Raw genomic sequence first — 13,247 nt, forward strand, 5'->3', positions numbered from 1 at the left:
CAATCAATATCAAACGCAAGCGGTTAAAGTTTTATTTCGAAATTTATAAAAATAATTAAAAAAGGCAGGCCCCAATTTTTCTTCTGTATTAAAAGATATAATTGCTTGGGGTTTTCTGTTGTTTTTATTCACTTGTGTATTTCACCCGCTCTCACAGTTCATTTTACGTAGATTCTCAGTTTTCGTAAAATTGATTGTATTTAATTAAAGTATACGCTTCTTTCGTCCTGCTCTTCAACATTTTCTGTTTATCTCACATTTGCTTAGGTCATTCATGAATAAATAAATATACGTTGGTCTGTTAGAATTGTGTTATTATCGTCTTCACTGTGTTTTTGCTTTTATCAAAGAAAGTCTTATCAACTACGACATCGTCGGGGAGTTTGCTCAAAACCAAAGAACCAAAAACCAAAAACTTAAAAAACATTAACAATATTTGCCTGTGTGCTCAAATCTCAAAACTCTGCGCTACGCTGCTGTTCTCTACTACTTAAAAAAGGTGGACAAAAAATCTAGGAATTGGGAATTTTAAACGGATGTTAGCCAATGAGGAAGGGATGGGTTGGTGTGGCGGGGGCTGTGGTTAGATATCGTCGATAGTGCGGTGCGGTGCGCCTTGCTCTCAGTTAATAGTTAATTGTTGATCTGCTCAGATATATATATATTGTAAGGACTCCTATTGCCTCCTCTCTCTTCCCTGCTCCAAAACAAGTACAAGTTTGCTGTGTGTGTGTGTGTGTGTATTTGTCTGTCTGTTTGCTCTCATTGTGTAATTGGTTTTCCCTCTCATACGGCTCTCAGTTCGGTTAAGTATTCAAAATAAAGATTCTATTGCAAATCGGTTGTAATTAATAAATTCACTAAAGGCCAAACATGGGCTCGTAGCAACCGTTGCTATTTCAAATTTCAAAGTGCTCTCTCGTCGGTTCTGTCTTCTGTCTTGCGCTGTTGTTCTCCTACAAACAAAAAAAATATAAAGAAATATTGATATATATTCTCTCATATTTGCGGCCCTGAATATGTCCTCTCTCTCTCTACTCCTGATAAACATATCTCTCCGTTCTGCTGTCTCTCTCTCTATCGCTTTCGTAATTCTCAATAGACGGTCACCGGTGCCGATGTCGTTGTCACATTCTCTCTATCTCTCATTAAAACAAACTAAATGGCAGGTTTTCTCCTCCGAGGGAGAAACAACACCTCAACTCGTCTTTTTGGGATCAGCCTGCGAGCCATGTCCCACCGCCGCCTGCTGCTGCTGTTGTTGTTGTTGCTGCAGCTGCTGCTGCTGCTGTGCCTCGATGTTGGCCAGTGCCGCCTCGGACATCTTCTTGTACTTGCCGGCTAGCTCGGGCAGCTCGTAGGAAATGGCCTGGTCCAGCTTGTTGATGGGACAGCCGCGGAAGTAGGTGCACGTCTCCGACAGTTTCTTGAACTCGTAGAGCGGATTGACGCGGAAGAAGTCGCGGTATACCTCCGGATCGGGCAGATCGTAGCGCGAGATGTTGGTCAGCGTGGAGAGACCCTCGTAGATGTGGTAGTTCTGCGGATGATCAATGATGTCGTCCGAGATGCGCTTCTTGTTGCCGAACAGCGTCTTGTGGTTGAAGTAGGTGTTCAGATAGCAGTCCACCATCTTGGCGTGGTTGCGCACGCGCACCTGTACGAGAATGGAGAATGGATCGATCGTTCAGATGACAGCTAATAACCCGATCAGAGGTACAGCCAAAACTTACAGCAAATCGTCGGGCACTGGAGATCTTGTGCTCGATGCGCTTGTCAATGGCCGTGCGAAGGTCGCGCAGGAATGCGCGCTCCTGGGCGAGCAGCAGGCGGGCCGGGGCGCCATCCTGGTAGGGATGCGTCCACAGCGAGGTGGTGTACATGAGTGGCGGCTGGGCCGACGACATCAGCGGCGAGATGTTCCAAATGAGGGCGCCCTGCACACGCAGCAGCTCCTCCGGATGGACGGTGTCCGCCTTGTTGAGGATGATGCGCGTCTGGTACTCGCGCCCCTTCAGCTGGTCGAGTATGGCCTCCGTCTCGGGGCCCACATCCAACTTGGCTGGGTCGTAGACCAGAAAGATGATGTCGGCGCGATCGATGAACCACTGGCAGGCATCGTTGAAGGGGAAGACGCGGGAGACCTGCTTGCGCACCTCTAGAATGCCGGGTATCTCGACGATGTTGACCTAAAAAATGCATGCAGCCAAATGCTTAAATTTAGTAATTCACTTTTGCTACTGCTACATTCACTTATTAATAACGAAATTAATGCAGAATCCACAATGAAGAATGTGTGCTAAAAGCTATAAATTGTGTCTGGCAGATGGCCAGAGATGCCAAGAGAGCTTCCCCGACAGCAGATGCCCAATCGACAGACAGGGCTGTCTGGCAGGCGACAAATTAATGCGGCTGTCTCTTTTCTTACCTTCTCGAGCAGCTTGCTCTTCATTTTCAGACCGCGTAGACGCTCCTCCAGGCCCTGGCCGAACTTCTGCAGTCCGGAGAACGTGTAGTCGGCGGCTAGCTGAGTGCCGTCCAGAACCTCCGTCTCATTGCCCCACATCAGAATATTGAAGTAGGCCGGAGAGGGTTCGGCACCTGGCAGACAATAAAGGTAATACGTAAATCACTGGATATCTGATGTATCTGCTGTTGCCAGTTACTAACCCGTTCTCAGCGAGTTGGGGGTGTACTCGTTGTCGGTCAAATAGTTAAGGATCGAGGACTTGCCACCGGACCAGGGACCCATAAACAGCACCAGCGGCTTGGAGAAGATCTCCGGATCGCTGAAGTGACGGTTGCTCAGGTCGCGGTACTTGTACAGGGTCTCCAGCGGCTTAATGGCGTTCTCATAGATGCGCTTGATGTCCCTCAGAATGATCTCGGCCACATTGTCGGTGGCCTTCTCGCGAGCATTGAACTCTTCGTCCAGCAGCAGAAGCTCTGTGATGTGCTGACGGCTGCGGCGGTTCTCGGGGATTGTACCTTCCTGGAATTCACATGATTATCCACATGATTCCACCTAGTGGAACAGGAAGACACCCCCTTGAAACTTACCCAGAGAAGTTCATCCTCAGGTTTAGTGTCATCCTCGTCGCCAGTGTCAGCGGCTGCATCAGCAGGGACTTCAGCTGCCTGGGGCTCATCCTGAGTCTGCTCAGACTCTACGGCATCCTCACTGGCTGCTTCTGGTTCCTGTGGAGCTGCGGCTTCCACTTCTGCAGACTCCTCTTCAGCTGGCGCCTGTTCGACGGGCTGCTCTGGCTCTGGTTCCTGCTCTTTCACAGCCTCAACTTCTGATTCTGGTTCTGGCTCTGGCTCCTGCTCTTTCACAACCTCAACTTCTGGTTCTGGCTCTGACTCCTTCTCTGGCTCTGGTTCGGCCTCCACCTCGACAGATTCCTCTTTGATGATTTCTTCTTCGATTGGGAATTCCTCGGCAGGACTTGGGGGCGCTTCAATGTCGATGACTGGAGCGGCATCAACCTCACGCTTGCTACGCTTCTTGACCTTCGCCTTGTCATCATCATCATCGTCGTCGTCATCGTCTTCAGCCTGGCTATCATCGTCATCGTGTTCGTTTGGCACTCCATCACCATCGACATCGTTGTCGTGTTCATTCGGGATGCCATCCCCATCCAGATCGTCATCCTTTTCATTGGGCACGCCATCACCATCCAAATCTTCATCCTCTGTAAGCGAGAAAAACCACAAATTGCACTTCCCCATCGAATAATTTATTATCATGAAGGCTCCGGTTTTCACATTCACTTTGCGTTCTACTTTTCAGCAAAAAGTCATGCCCTCACTGAAAGTGATAACCGGAGCCTGCCTAATTATGTGTGAAATTCCTACCAATATTCGCTTTGCCGTCTCCATCCAAGTCCTCATCCTTTTCGTTCCTCACGCCGTCTCCATCAAGATCTTCGTCCTCTGAAAATTTGAAATGCCCGTTAAGTGGGACTATTATCATTTGCAACGGAATAATATCTTACCATGATTCACTTTTCCATCTCCATCGATGTCATCGTCTTCATCATTCTGAACACCATCTCCATCAAGATCTTCGTCCTCTGCAAAGCATTACATTGGCGATTTTATACATAGGTGAGTTGCTTGCATATAAATTAGATGAACCTACCGTGGTTGACTGTGCCATCTCCATCCATATCCTCATCTTCGTCATTGGGCACACCATCGCCATCCAAGTCATTATCCTCTGAAAAGGCAGCCCAATAGAAAGTATAAATTAGCGACTGACCCCAAACTGAGTTTAAATTTAAGCAATAGAAGCTGCTGTAAAGCAAAAACAAGATCATTGCACTCTAATGGATGCCTAAAAATATCTAGAAATTATAAAAAAGCTTTCAATTAATGCGGAACTACTTTGCAGAATAAATTTAGAATAAATTTACCATGTATTGCTGTAGAAACAAACATACCGTGATTGGGAGTGCCATCGCCATCCAGATCATCATCCTCTGTAGGGTAAAATAAATGCATTAAATTAAAAAAGAGAGAAAGAACGTAGATAGTCGCTTCTGTGGACGCGACTCTATTTTTACACCCGTACTCAGTCAGTATATAAAAATTTGAGCTACTGATTTATGTAGAATTTTAAAATGTTTTATATATTACATAGTTTTGCTACATCTGTCATCTACATCTACCATGCACATGTACTTCTACAGGGCATTGGGGAAACTTTAACCATCGCTTAATATGTCGTCTGTCAAGGCAATCTGATAGATTTCCACTTTAACCACAAATCTAATACTTCAAGTACGGGTATAAAATAAAAAAATAAAAATAGCAATTAGTAGTAGCAGCAGCCCAAAACACTTACCGTGATTTACTGTACCATCACCGTCAATGTCCTCGTCATCGGCATTGCGAACACCATCGCCGTCTATGTCCTCGTCCTTGGAGTTGGGCACACCATCGCCATCAATGTCGTCATCATCTTCGTTGGGCACACCGTCGCCATCCATGTCATCGTCATCTTCGTTCGGTATGCCATCGCCATCAATATCATCATCCTTATCGTTCGGTATACCATCCCCATCAATATCATCGTCCTCGTCATCAGGTATACCATCGCCATCTAAATCGTTGGCGCTTCTCGCGTCCTCTGTGGAATCCAATTCGACAGTTTCAATTTCAACAGTTTCTTTCTCATCAACCGCATCTATCCCACCATCATCGTCGTCGTCATCGTCGTCGTCCCTACGGGGCTGATCGGATTGCAGTTCCCCAGAGCCATCTTTGACACCATCTGCAAGATGGCAGATTGCAATTTGCAGGCTCGAATCGATGTACATTTAATTTCCGTGGAAACTCACCTGTTTTCAATTCATTTATGGCCTTTTCAATGTAGGGTCGACATTCAGATTCGCTTGGTCCGACATCGGCATTGACAAACCCAACTGAAAGTCAGCGCAAAGATTACACGGGGCCCGTGACAGGTTAATTTGTAATTCAAGTGGGTCCCACAAGGAAAGCCCTAGGCCCTAAGCTATTTTTGTGCTCTCTCAGTTGGATTCTGAGTGGAACAATGGTCGCACTTTCTCAGCTTTGTGTCAGCGTCAGCATCAGCTCCGGCGAGGTCATTCTATCTGTTCAAACTTGACATTATTTATGGTTCTATCCACAGCACACACGGACGGACGGACGCACACTTTGAACGTTGCTTGCTGGTGGAGTGAATTTATGAATTTTATTTTTAAAAGATGAGAACTCAAACATACTCGCACAACATTTCGCCAGCATGTAGATGAGAGAATTTTCGGCATTATGTTTTTTTTTTGTTGGCTGCTCGCCCACTTTGGCCTTACTTCTTGATTTTTGTTTTTTTTGGCCACCTTACTGTACGGCCTGCACCCTGCTCATGCTTCCCCTCTCTAACTTTTGTGGAGGCGAACCATATGCACGGGAATATCAATTTGAATATGAATTCGAATATGCTTTAGCTTTTTCTTTTTTTCTTTTTTCTTTTCAGTAATGGAAGGTCGCGTCTGCCTAGTGACAGGCTCGTCATAAGGTCGAATTGCTAATTACTTTTGCATTGGCTGGCAATAAGGACATGTCCCAACGGATCTCTGCATGAGATCAGCTCATGGGCCCATGAAAGCTTCAAACATAGCCCCAATTAAAGTACGATTTGCAAAAGACTTTTTGAATACATTTTCAATGGGGCAATATTTCTGTCAGCGGATAGTTGCTCTGATTTATTGTAAATACCGTGTGGGAAAGAAGATATTTGAGCAATTTCGCATTCATTGCTATCCGCATTGATAGAATTATTTATACAAATTTCGGCCTGCCTGCATATTGTGTTTATGTTGCTGCAAACCCATCGCAACCCATCCCCTAGAGTATATAGCATTTGCACCATTTCCCCCATTTCTTTTTTGTAGTTTTTTGCACAAAAACCTGTGCAAACCAAACAAAAAATACAGAGACAAATATTCCAACACATAACCAGGAGCGATATATACGAGTGTATACGAGTGGATAGCTATGTGGATAGATAGAAAATACTCAGAGCAGAGCGCACATAAAATAACTTAGAAATTCTAAATTTATAAATATTACAAACGATGACAACGAAGAGCGAACAAGCAGCCGATCGTTTGCGTTTTAGCAAAGAAAAAAAAATACAGCTAAACGCTAGAGTGTATCTGTATCTGTGCTCCTGTTGCTGTTGCTGGTGCTGCCACTAGTGGTTTGCCGGCCAAGTCAAGTGTACGAGGCTATAGAAAATGTTCGATTGTATTTTCAAAGTGTCGTCCGCTGACGTTTGCAGACCTCAACACACGCACATACACACACACACACACACACACGTACACAACGCACAAACTCAGACAAATATTTGTTGAAATATACAAGTACATATGTATATATTAATATATATTTTTTCACAATTTTCCTTGTTTTTCTTGGCTTTTTGTGATAAAATTGCATAATGCTTGGCTGCGTGAATTTCTGTCAAGGGGGAACAAAAAAAAACTATAAGTGCTGCTGGGCTGCTTTGCTTTGCCCTTCGCCTTACATAAGTGGGTGGGCCGGAAGTGGAAGTGGGAGTGGGGGGAGGGATAAGTACTCACCATGATCGGAGATGGCGAGTAACGTTAGTCCCAACAGGAACCAAATTGTTAGCCGCCCCATAATAATCTTTGCAACAAATTATCCTCGAGTTTCCAGCGCGGTTAGAACTTTAGCCACGTCATAAATTCTCCTTTTTTTTCTTCGCAACTTTCCCGTAATTATGAACAATTAGGAAAAATTAGAATTAACACTGCTCGTATTCTGCATATATATGCATCCGCTATATATGCGCTCGTTTAAATGCACTAGATGAAAGAGTGAAGAATTCAAAAACCAAAGATTATTTGAGACCAGGCCAGAGAGCCAATGGGATAGTTCGGATAGTTCCTATAGATATGTGGGGGTATGCTATGGCTATTGGATATGTGTATGGGAATCTGGTGCTGTTTATATATAGGATTATCTATAGATTTTTAATTAGGCTCGCACAAAATGTTTTCACAGTTTTAGTGGGCTTTCAATTTTGCACTTTTCGTTATTAAAAATATATATATATATATATTTTATTTTATTTTATTTTTTTATCTTTTCTTTTTCTTTTAAATATTTATTTTTCTTTCACTTTTGCAGATCGATTTATCTTATGCTTGAATTTATTTAAGTTTTCGCGCTGCCGTTAGCAAATTTTAACCAACAATCATCGGCTGGGTAATCCTTAGTGTCCCTTTCGACGATTGTTAGCTAAATAATTTTTGCTTATTTCTGGCCGTTAGGTCGTGGTCGTAGTCGTCGTCGTCGTCTGTGCACGTCGTGTGCGTGTCGTTTTTTGAACGGGCCACCTCGATTTTGGGGCCCCAACCAACACATCCCATCTATTTTCTGTTCCCCAACACAAATCAAATTCTGAAAGAAGGAGGAAATTTCGGTGTGTACCGTACACGAGTATACGAGACGATCTCTCCCGGTCCAAAACCAATTCGTAACTCAACATGCATATACCATGAATTTACCTTGTGACCGCGAAAATTATTCGATTTTGATATTTTTGTAGCACGAATTTTTGTCAAAAGCACACAGTGAGTGAGTGAGTGAGTTTTTCTCTAGTCTCTGGTCGCTGGCCGCTGGTCTCTTTTCATTTTTCTATTTTCTTTCATCATCACGCCGGGTGGCGCTCTCTTCTCGATGCCATGCTATGCCCGGTGATGTTATAAGGGTCTTAGCATAAACCCATTGCGGATGAAGTGGCTAAGAGAAGATAAAAGGGAATTAAGCTATGTTCTATGGAATCGAAGGATCATACATTCCATCTAAAATTTGAATTTAAAAAAAAAAGTATTTTACTTTCTCCTTGGACCGTTTTGGAGGAATGTTTAATTATAGACAATGCGGTGCTCATTCCGTGTTCGACTATTACTCAGAGCAACTAAATTTGAGCCAAATGTTATCCCCACACAATTTGTGAGGCAGCTTGAGCAGCATTTTGGGGCGGAGCCAGAGCTCTGTGCGATTTGTTTCGTGTCACAAATGTTTAAATTCTGCTTTTTGGCCTCACTCTCTTGTCTCCCTGTGTCTCTCGCTCTAAGCATGGATGGGTTTATAGAAATCAAATGTTAAGGATCAAAATTAAACATTTCGTGTAGCATTATTTATCATCGCTCGTTTGTATGGTTGATTGCCTGAACAGCTGTTCGCTGTGTTGTCCAAGGCTGAGCTGATGACGACTGGCCAAAAGTGCAAAATGTCCCAAGTCATTGCGTTTATTGGCGTAATTAGGAATGGCAAATTCTCGTTCAAATTATGGCATGGTACGTGGACGTAGACCTTTATTTAACATCAGATTATGCAAGACCTCAAGGCTTTGCTTTGCCTACATGCCTATATCTCGCAAATGATGTCTCACACTTTTATTGAACGGACCATTAAGTTGCTTATTTATTTGATTCATACCATATATATTTTCATGGGCTTCGTCTCGTGCAGTAATCTCTCTGACCCACTTTATAACCCTAAGACTATATTAAATTAAAATAGTTCTTAGAATATCTCCTAACTTATGCTAGAGTCGTTTCAAATAATTTAGAATATGTTTAGTACGTGGTTGGCAGCTAGTGGGCCTCGTTGCCCCGCTGCTTCTGCTTGATGCGGGTGCAATAATACCGATCGCTGTTCTCGATCCAATCGCAGACATTCAGGACCGTGTGGAAGGCCGTCCCCTCCTTGCACTCGAACTCCACGGGCTTGCCATGGACACACCGGAAATACTAAGAACAGAACAATATTAAATTAGTATTGTTTGGCCTACCCTACAGTTGAAACTTTTACCTTTCGGCAGTTGGGATGCGGCACAAAGTCGCGATTGGTGCAATCGATTTCGCTGGGATCGAATTGAGGCTCCCCTGGCTTCTGTTCGGGATCGACAACTATTTCGGGCTCATCCGTAGCCTTCTCCGGAGCAGACGTTGTTGTTGTTGTGCTGGTGGTGGTGGCTCTGGTTGTCTTCTTGGGCTTCTTCGGTTTCTGTTGGAATTCGAAATGTGAAAAACTTCATTTGGGATGCGGCCCTCCCTCCTGGCACTCCCAGATATTTACCTTTGTGGTTGTTTGCTTTGTGGTGCTGGTCAGGGCTGGCGCCAGTGCCGGCGCTGACGTTGTGCTGACTGGGCCTGAAGTTGGTTTTGGCTTCGGTTTCGGTTTCCGCGTCGTCGTTTCACTCTGCGCCACGGAGCCCTCGTCCGGATTGGGCGAAGTGGCGGGCGGCTTCGCCCACTCTGGCTGCACATGCAATAAAACAGAAAAGAAAAAATGGAAAATGAAAAATTTTCATTTGTTTTTCGCGCGCCATTTGGCAGTGGGCCCACTGGCGTGGCTTACCCGCGGCGTCGTCTCCCGTGTGGGCTCCGGCACCCGGTAGCCCCGCATGTTGTCATAGAGTATTTGCATGAGCCCGTTGTGGCGGCCGCAGAGTCCGTGGAAGTCGTCCATGTCGATGGCCCAGGTCATGGCGCCCGCATAGCCCCGCTGCTTGATAAAGTCCATTTTGATCTGCACCGAGGCCTCGTTCTCGTAGCCCACCCACTGGGTGTCCTTGTACGTGTAGGGCACCATGCCCGCCTCATCCCACTCCACGGTCCAGCCCTTCGACTTGTCCATCACCTCCGTGCATATCTCGTAGTAGGCCAGGAAGCCACTGGCATTCGTGTAGGGTCCCGGCGCACCGCCGCCCGCCTCCTTGTTGATGTACGTGCCCATGTTGTAGTTCTTGTTGGAGTTGCTGAGCGTGAAGGTGCGCCCGTAGAACGGAATGCCGACCACCAGCTTGTTCGCCGGGCAGCCCATCTCCTCCCACAGCGCGAGGCCGTCATTCTTGAATGGCGATGCTAATTAGTTTGGCACAGGAAACAGAAACGAATGGCAATCGCAGAGCAATCGCGCACTCACCACATTGAGGCGCTCGTAGGCGTACTGATCGTGCCTGCGCTTGTACAGCGGACTGTGTGTGTCGGCGAATCCGGCCCAGTTGCCGCGCAGATCATAGGTCATCGCATGAATGGCATCCAACAATCTGCAAGGGTTTACGTTAATCCACAGTCAGCACTTCTAAATATTAATCTCAACTTACTCGCACAGCTCCGGCACGTGGTAGCCCTCCTGCAGTCTGAACTTGGCCACCGGCACCGCCATGGTGATCTCCCAGCCGCGTCCCTCCCGATCGAAGGCGCGTCGCAGCTCCTGCACAAAGTACAGGAACTTGTCCTTGTCGCCGAAGGTGCCGCCCCGATCGGTGGCCCCCGGGTACTCCCAGTCCAAATCAAAGCCATCGAAGTCGTGCTGCCTCATGAACTGGATCACGCTGCGGATGAAGCTCTGGCGACGCTCCCGTACGGCCACCATTTGCGAGTATTTGGAGCCACCCTCGGCCCAGCCGCCGACGGCTATCTGCAGCTTCAGCTTGGGATGAGTCTTCTTCAGCTGCGTAAACTTGCTGAAGCCCGCCTGGTCCACATCCAAGTCGGGATCGATCACCAGCACATCCCAGCTCTTCTCCTCCACGCCAATGAAGGAGTAGATGAGATGCGTGCACAGATCGGCGGGCACATCCTCCAGCCCGTAGCGTCCAATGCCCGGACGGTACACGGCCCAGTTGCTGAAGTAGCAGACAATGCGTGCTGGCTGTTCGCTCTTCGCCAGGATCACACAAGGCAAGGCACAGAGCACGCCCAGCAGCAGCAGCAGCGGCGGCGGCAACATTCCCTGATGATGCACTAGGAAAGGGGTTGAAAACAAAGAGCTCTCGAAGTTACTACGAAAACGTTAAAGATCGATACCACAGCGCCGCAGTTACGACTTGTTTTTCGAGATCAACGCGACTTGCATATATAATCGTGGGCAGCCTGTCGAAAGTCGTCGTTCCGTTCCTCTGTTTCCCCTGCTATTTTGTTGCGGTTTATGGAGGTACTAAGGTTGTGTGTCCATAATGCTGCCGCCATGCTCAAGTTCGTTCACCGACCGATCCCCCACTCATCTGTATGCACGGACAGGCTTACCCATTTCTTAATGCTCCGATGTGATGGGACGGCAGCCAACGATTGGACTGTGCGTTCTGCGTTCTGCGTGCGACGCTCGTTTGGCGTCAAATGACAGTCAAACTCTCGCCCAGCTTAGCTTTTATAGTGGGAGGCGATCGCGACTCGGGTGCTTGCTCTTGGAGTCCGGTTCTTTGTTCCTGCGTAAGGTGCGTGAGAGGCGCGTCTCTCGTTGGGAACGGGCACGGGAACGGGCACGGGAACGGCAGTGTGGGTTAGAGCAAACAATGAATGACATCGGGCAATCTCGAACGCTTTTGTGCTGTGCTCATTTCAAGATCGGGTTAACTTGTTTGTTTTCGTTCTGTTTCGTTTGGCGACTTTCTTTCCGATTGTTTTGCATTCGCATTTTATTTTACTGCCAGCAACTCTTAAGACACCCCCCACACAAGCGTGCTTGGCTGTTATTTACGCTCGAGAATTACCATATTTCTGGACTGGTCTGGACTGTAAAACGATCCCTTTAAATGCTCCCCCGGGATAGTGTTACCCCCATGCAAGAGTGCATCCCGTTAATGGTAATGGATAGATAACTTCTGGTTAAGGCAGCAGCTTTAATGCCGGGCATACCAAACGAGTACAGATGGATAAATCAGAATGGGGTCTTAGGTCTAGCTATGCATATGTACAGTAGGATGGGCTATCCAATGCGTATGTCAATGGCCAAGGTGTAGTCTTCTGCTGTGGTGCTGCTGGAGGGGGGTGCTGGAGTGGTCGTTGACGTTGTGGCGGCTGCTGTCGGCGGAGCTTGGCTGCTGGTGCGCGTCTGACTGGCATCTGGCCGCGATCCACCATTATTGTCTGAAATGCAGCGAGAAGCTTTACTCAAAGCTGGGAGAATCTTAAGCCCAGACCTCACCTTTAAACGGCTCCAGATCCGCCTCAAAGGGACGCTGCTGCTCATCATGTCCGGGCGGACCAAAGCCAGGGAACGGCCCAAAGCCATTCGGATACGGATGAAATCTGTTGGGAGGTCCATGATGGTGAAAGTCCGGACCGAAGTCCTCGTGGCTGCCGTGGTGGCAGCTCGGGCCGAGGGAATGGTGATCCCAGTGCCGCTTGTGGTGATGTTTCCTGCTATCCTCGTGATGTCGCCGGTGACGCTTATGCTGGACATGGCTGCTGAGGGCAGGCGCCACCTCTGGCTGCCAGGCGATGGCTGCCGATTCCTCGGCCAATAAATCTTGGCTGGTGAAGGCACTGAAATGGGAACAGAGGTGATGGCGACTGCAATGGATATGCGCGACTAACGGTTACTGCTACTGACGCATTCTCAATGGCTGGAAACGGTGCCGGGGCTGCCTGGAGCAGCAGCTCCTGCTGGCTTATCACGGCCAGCAGCGCCAACTGTGTGAAATATGGCATTGGAAGACTGTAAATTTACGGCCACGACAAGCGGGAGAAACGTTCTACTTACACAGGCCTGGACGGGGGCTAACATAATCTCAGGGGGGGGGGCTAACACTTGAAACTCGTACGAGTTTGTGCCTCGAACCTCACACTTTAGATGCGCAGAGTCGACTAAAGCTGGCCGGCGACTCACTTGTTTCCGCACAAATAATGTCGAGACAATGTCTCATGTCGGGGTTTTTTTTATACTTAATATTTGCT

At 47.2% G+C, this 13,247-nt stretch overlaps 3 protein-coding genes across 6 annotated transcripts; all 3 read right to left on the reverse strand.

Moving 5' to 3' along the window:
- Positions 1-18: 18 nt before the first annotated feature.
- LOC111069587 lies at positions 19-8,052 on the reverse strand. 4 transcript variants are annotated; one of them, XM_022359956.2, is made up of 14 exons: positions 7,992-8,052; positions 7,113-7,358; positions 5,346-5,429; positions 5,201-5,278; positions 4,850-5,134; positions 4,446-4,484; positions 4,145-4,222; positions 3,999-4,076; positions 3,859-3,936; positions 3,061-3,695; positions 2,671-2,992; positions 2,429-2,601; positions 1,734-2,189; positions 19-1,657 (listed from the first exon to the last, which is right to left on the reverse strand). In XM_022359956.2, exons 2-14 carry the CDS (start codon positions 7,171-7,173, stop codon positions 1,199-1,201), a joined length of 2,826 nt encoding a protein of 941 aa, XP_022215648.2. In that variant the 5' UTR covers positions 7,174-7,358; positions 7,992-8,052; the 3' UTR covers positions 19-1,198. The 4 variants fall into 4 exon arrangements, with proteins under 4 accessions (XP_022215648.2, XP_022215584.2, XP_022215436.2 ...); XM_022359892.2 differs by having other exon boundaries at positions 4,419-4,484; XM_022359744.2 differs by having other exon boundaries at positions 4,850-5,278.
- Positions 8,053-8,955: 903 nt separating this feature from the next.
- LOC111082520 (endochitinase) lies at positions 8,956-11,694 on the reverse strand. The gene is made up of 7 exons (XM_022378743.2): positions 11,598-11,694; positions 10,673-11,315; positions 10,492-10,615; positions 9,925-10,416; positions 9,643-9,825; positions 9,376-9,570; positions 8,956-9,314 (listed from the first exon to the last, which is right to left on the reverse strand). Exons 1-7 carry the CDS (start codon positions 11,599-11,601, stop codon positions 9,159-9,161), a joined length of 1,797 nt encoding a protein of 598 aa, XP_022234435.2. The 5' UTR covers positions 11,602-11,694; the 3' UTR covers positions 8,956-9,158.
- A 482-nt stretch (positions 11,695-12,176) lies between these two features.
- On the reverse strand, positions 12,177-13,180 carry LOC111082528 (homeobox protein cut). The gene is made up of 4 exons (XM_022378752.2): positions 13,054-13,180; positions 12,904-12,983; positions 12,496-12,836; positions 12,177-12,437 (listed from the first exon to the last, which is right to left on the reverse strand). The coding sequence occupies exons 1-4, from the start codon at positions 13,075-13,077 to the stop codon at positions 12,277-12,279; spliced, it is 606 nt and encodes a 201-aa protein (XP_022234444.2). The 5' UTR covers positions 13,078-13,180; the 3' UTR covers positions 12,177-12,276.
- Positions 13,181-13,247: the final 67 nt, after the last annotated feature.

Source organism: Drosophila obscura, unplaced genomic scaffold (assembly GCF_018151105.1).
Source record: "Drosophila obscura isolate BZ-5 IFL unplaced genomic scaffold, ASM1815110v1 contig_150, whole genome shotgun sequence".
Lineage (NCBI taxonomy): Eukaryota > Metazoa > Arthropoda > Insecta > Diptera > Drosophilidae > Drosophila > Drosophila obscura.

Bases quoted from the DNA above. Each gene is read 5' to 3' on its own strand.
- LOC111082520 (XM_022378743.2), bottom strand. The intron at 10,417-10,491 runs GTGAGTGCGCGA...TCGCCATTCAAG, and splicing joins CCTACGAGCGCCTCAATGTG to AATGACGGCCTCGCGCTGTG. The intron at 9,315-9,375 runs GTAAAAGTTTCA...TTCTGTTCTTAG, and splicing joins CGCATCCCAACTGCCGAAAG to TATTTCCGGTGTGTCCATGG.
- LOC111082528 (XM_022378752.2), bottom strand. From the start codon at position 13,077: ATGTTAGCCCCCGTCCAGGCCTGT. The intron at 12,984-13,053 runs GTAAGTAGAACG...TATTTCACACAG, and splicing joins TAGCCCCCGTCCAGGCCTGT to TTGGCGCTGCTGGCCGTGAT. The intron at 12,438-12,495 runs GTGAGGTCTGGG...GCTGCATTTCAG, and splicing joins GGATCTGGAGCCGTTTAAAG to ACAATAATGGTGGATCGCGG.
- LOC111069587 (XM_022359744.2), bottom strand. From the start codon at position 7,173: ATGGGGCGGCTAACAATTTGGTTCCTGTTGGGACTAACGTTACTCGCC. The intron at 4,485-4,849 runs GTAAGTGTTTTG...TTTACCCTACAG, and splicing joins TGATGGTACAGTAAATCACG to AGGATGATGATCTGGATGGC. The intron at 3,696-3,858 runs GTAGGAATTTCA...TCTCGCTTACAG, and splicing joins AGACGGCAAAGCGAATATTG to AGGATGAAGATTTGGATGGT.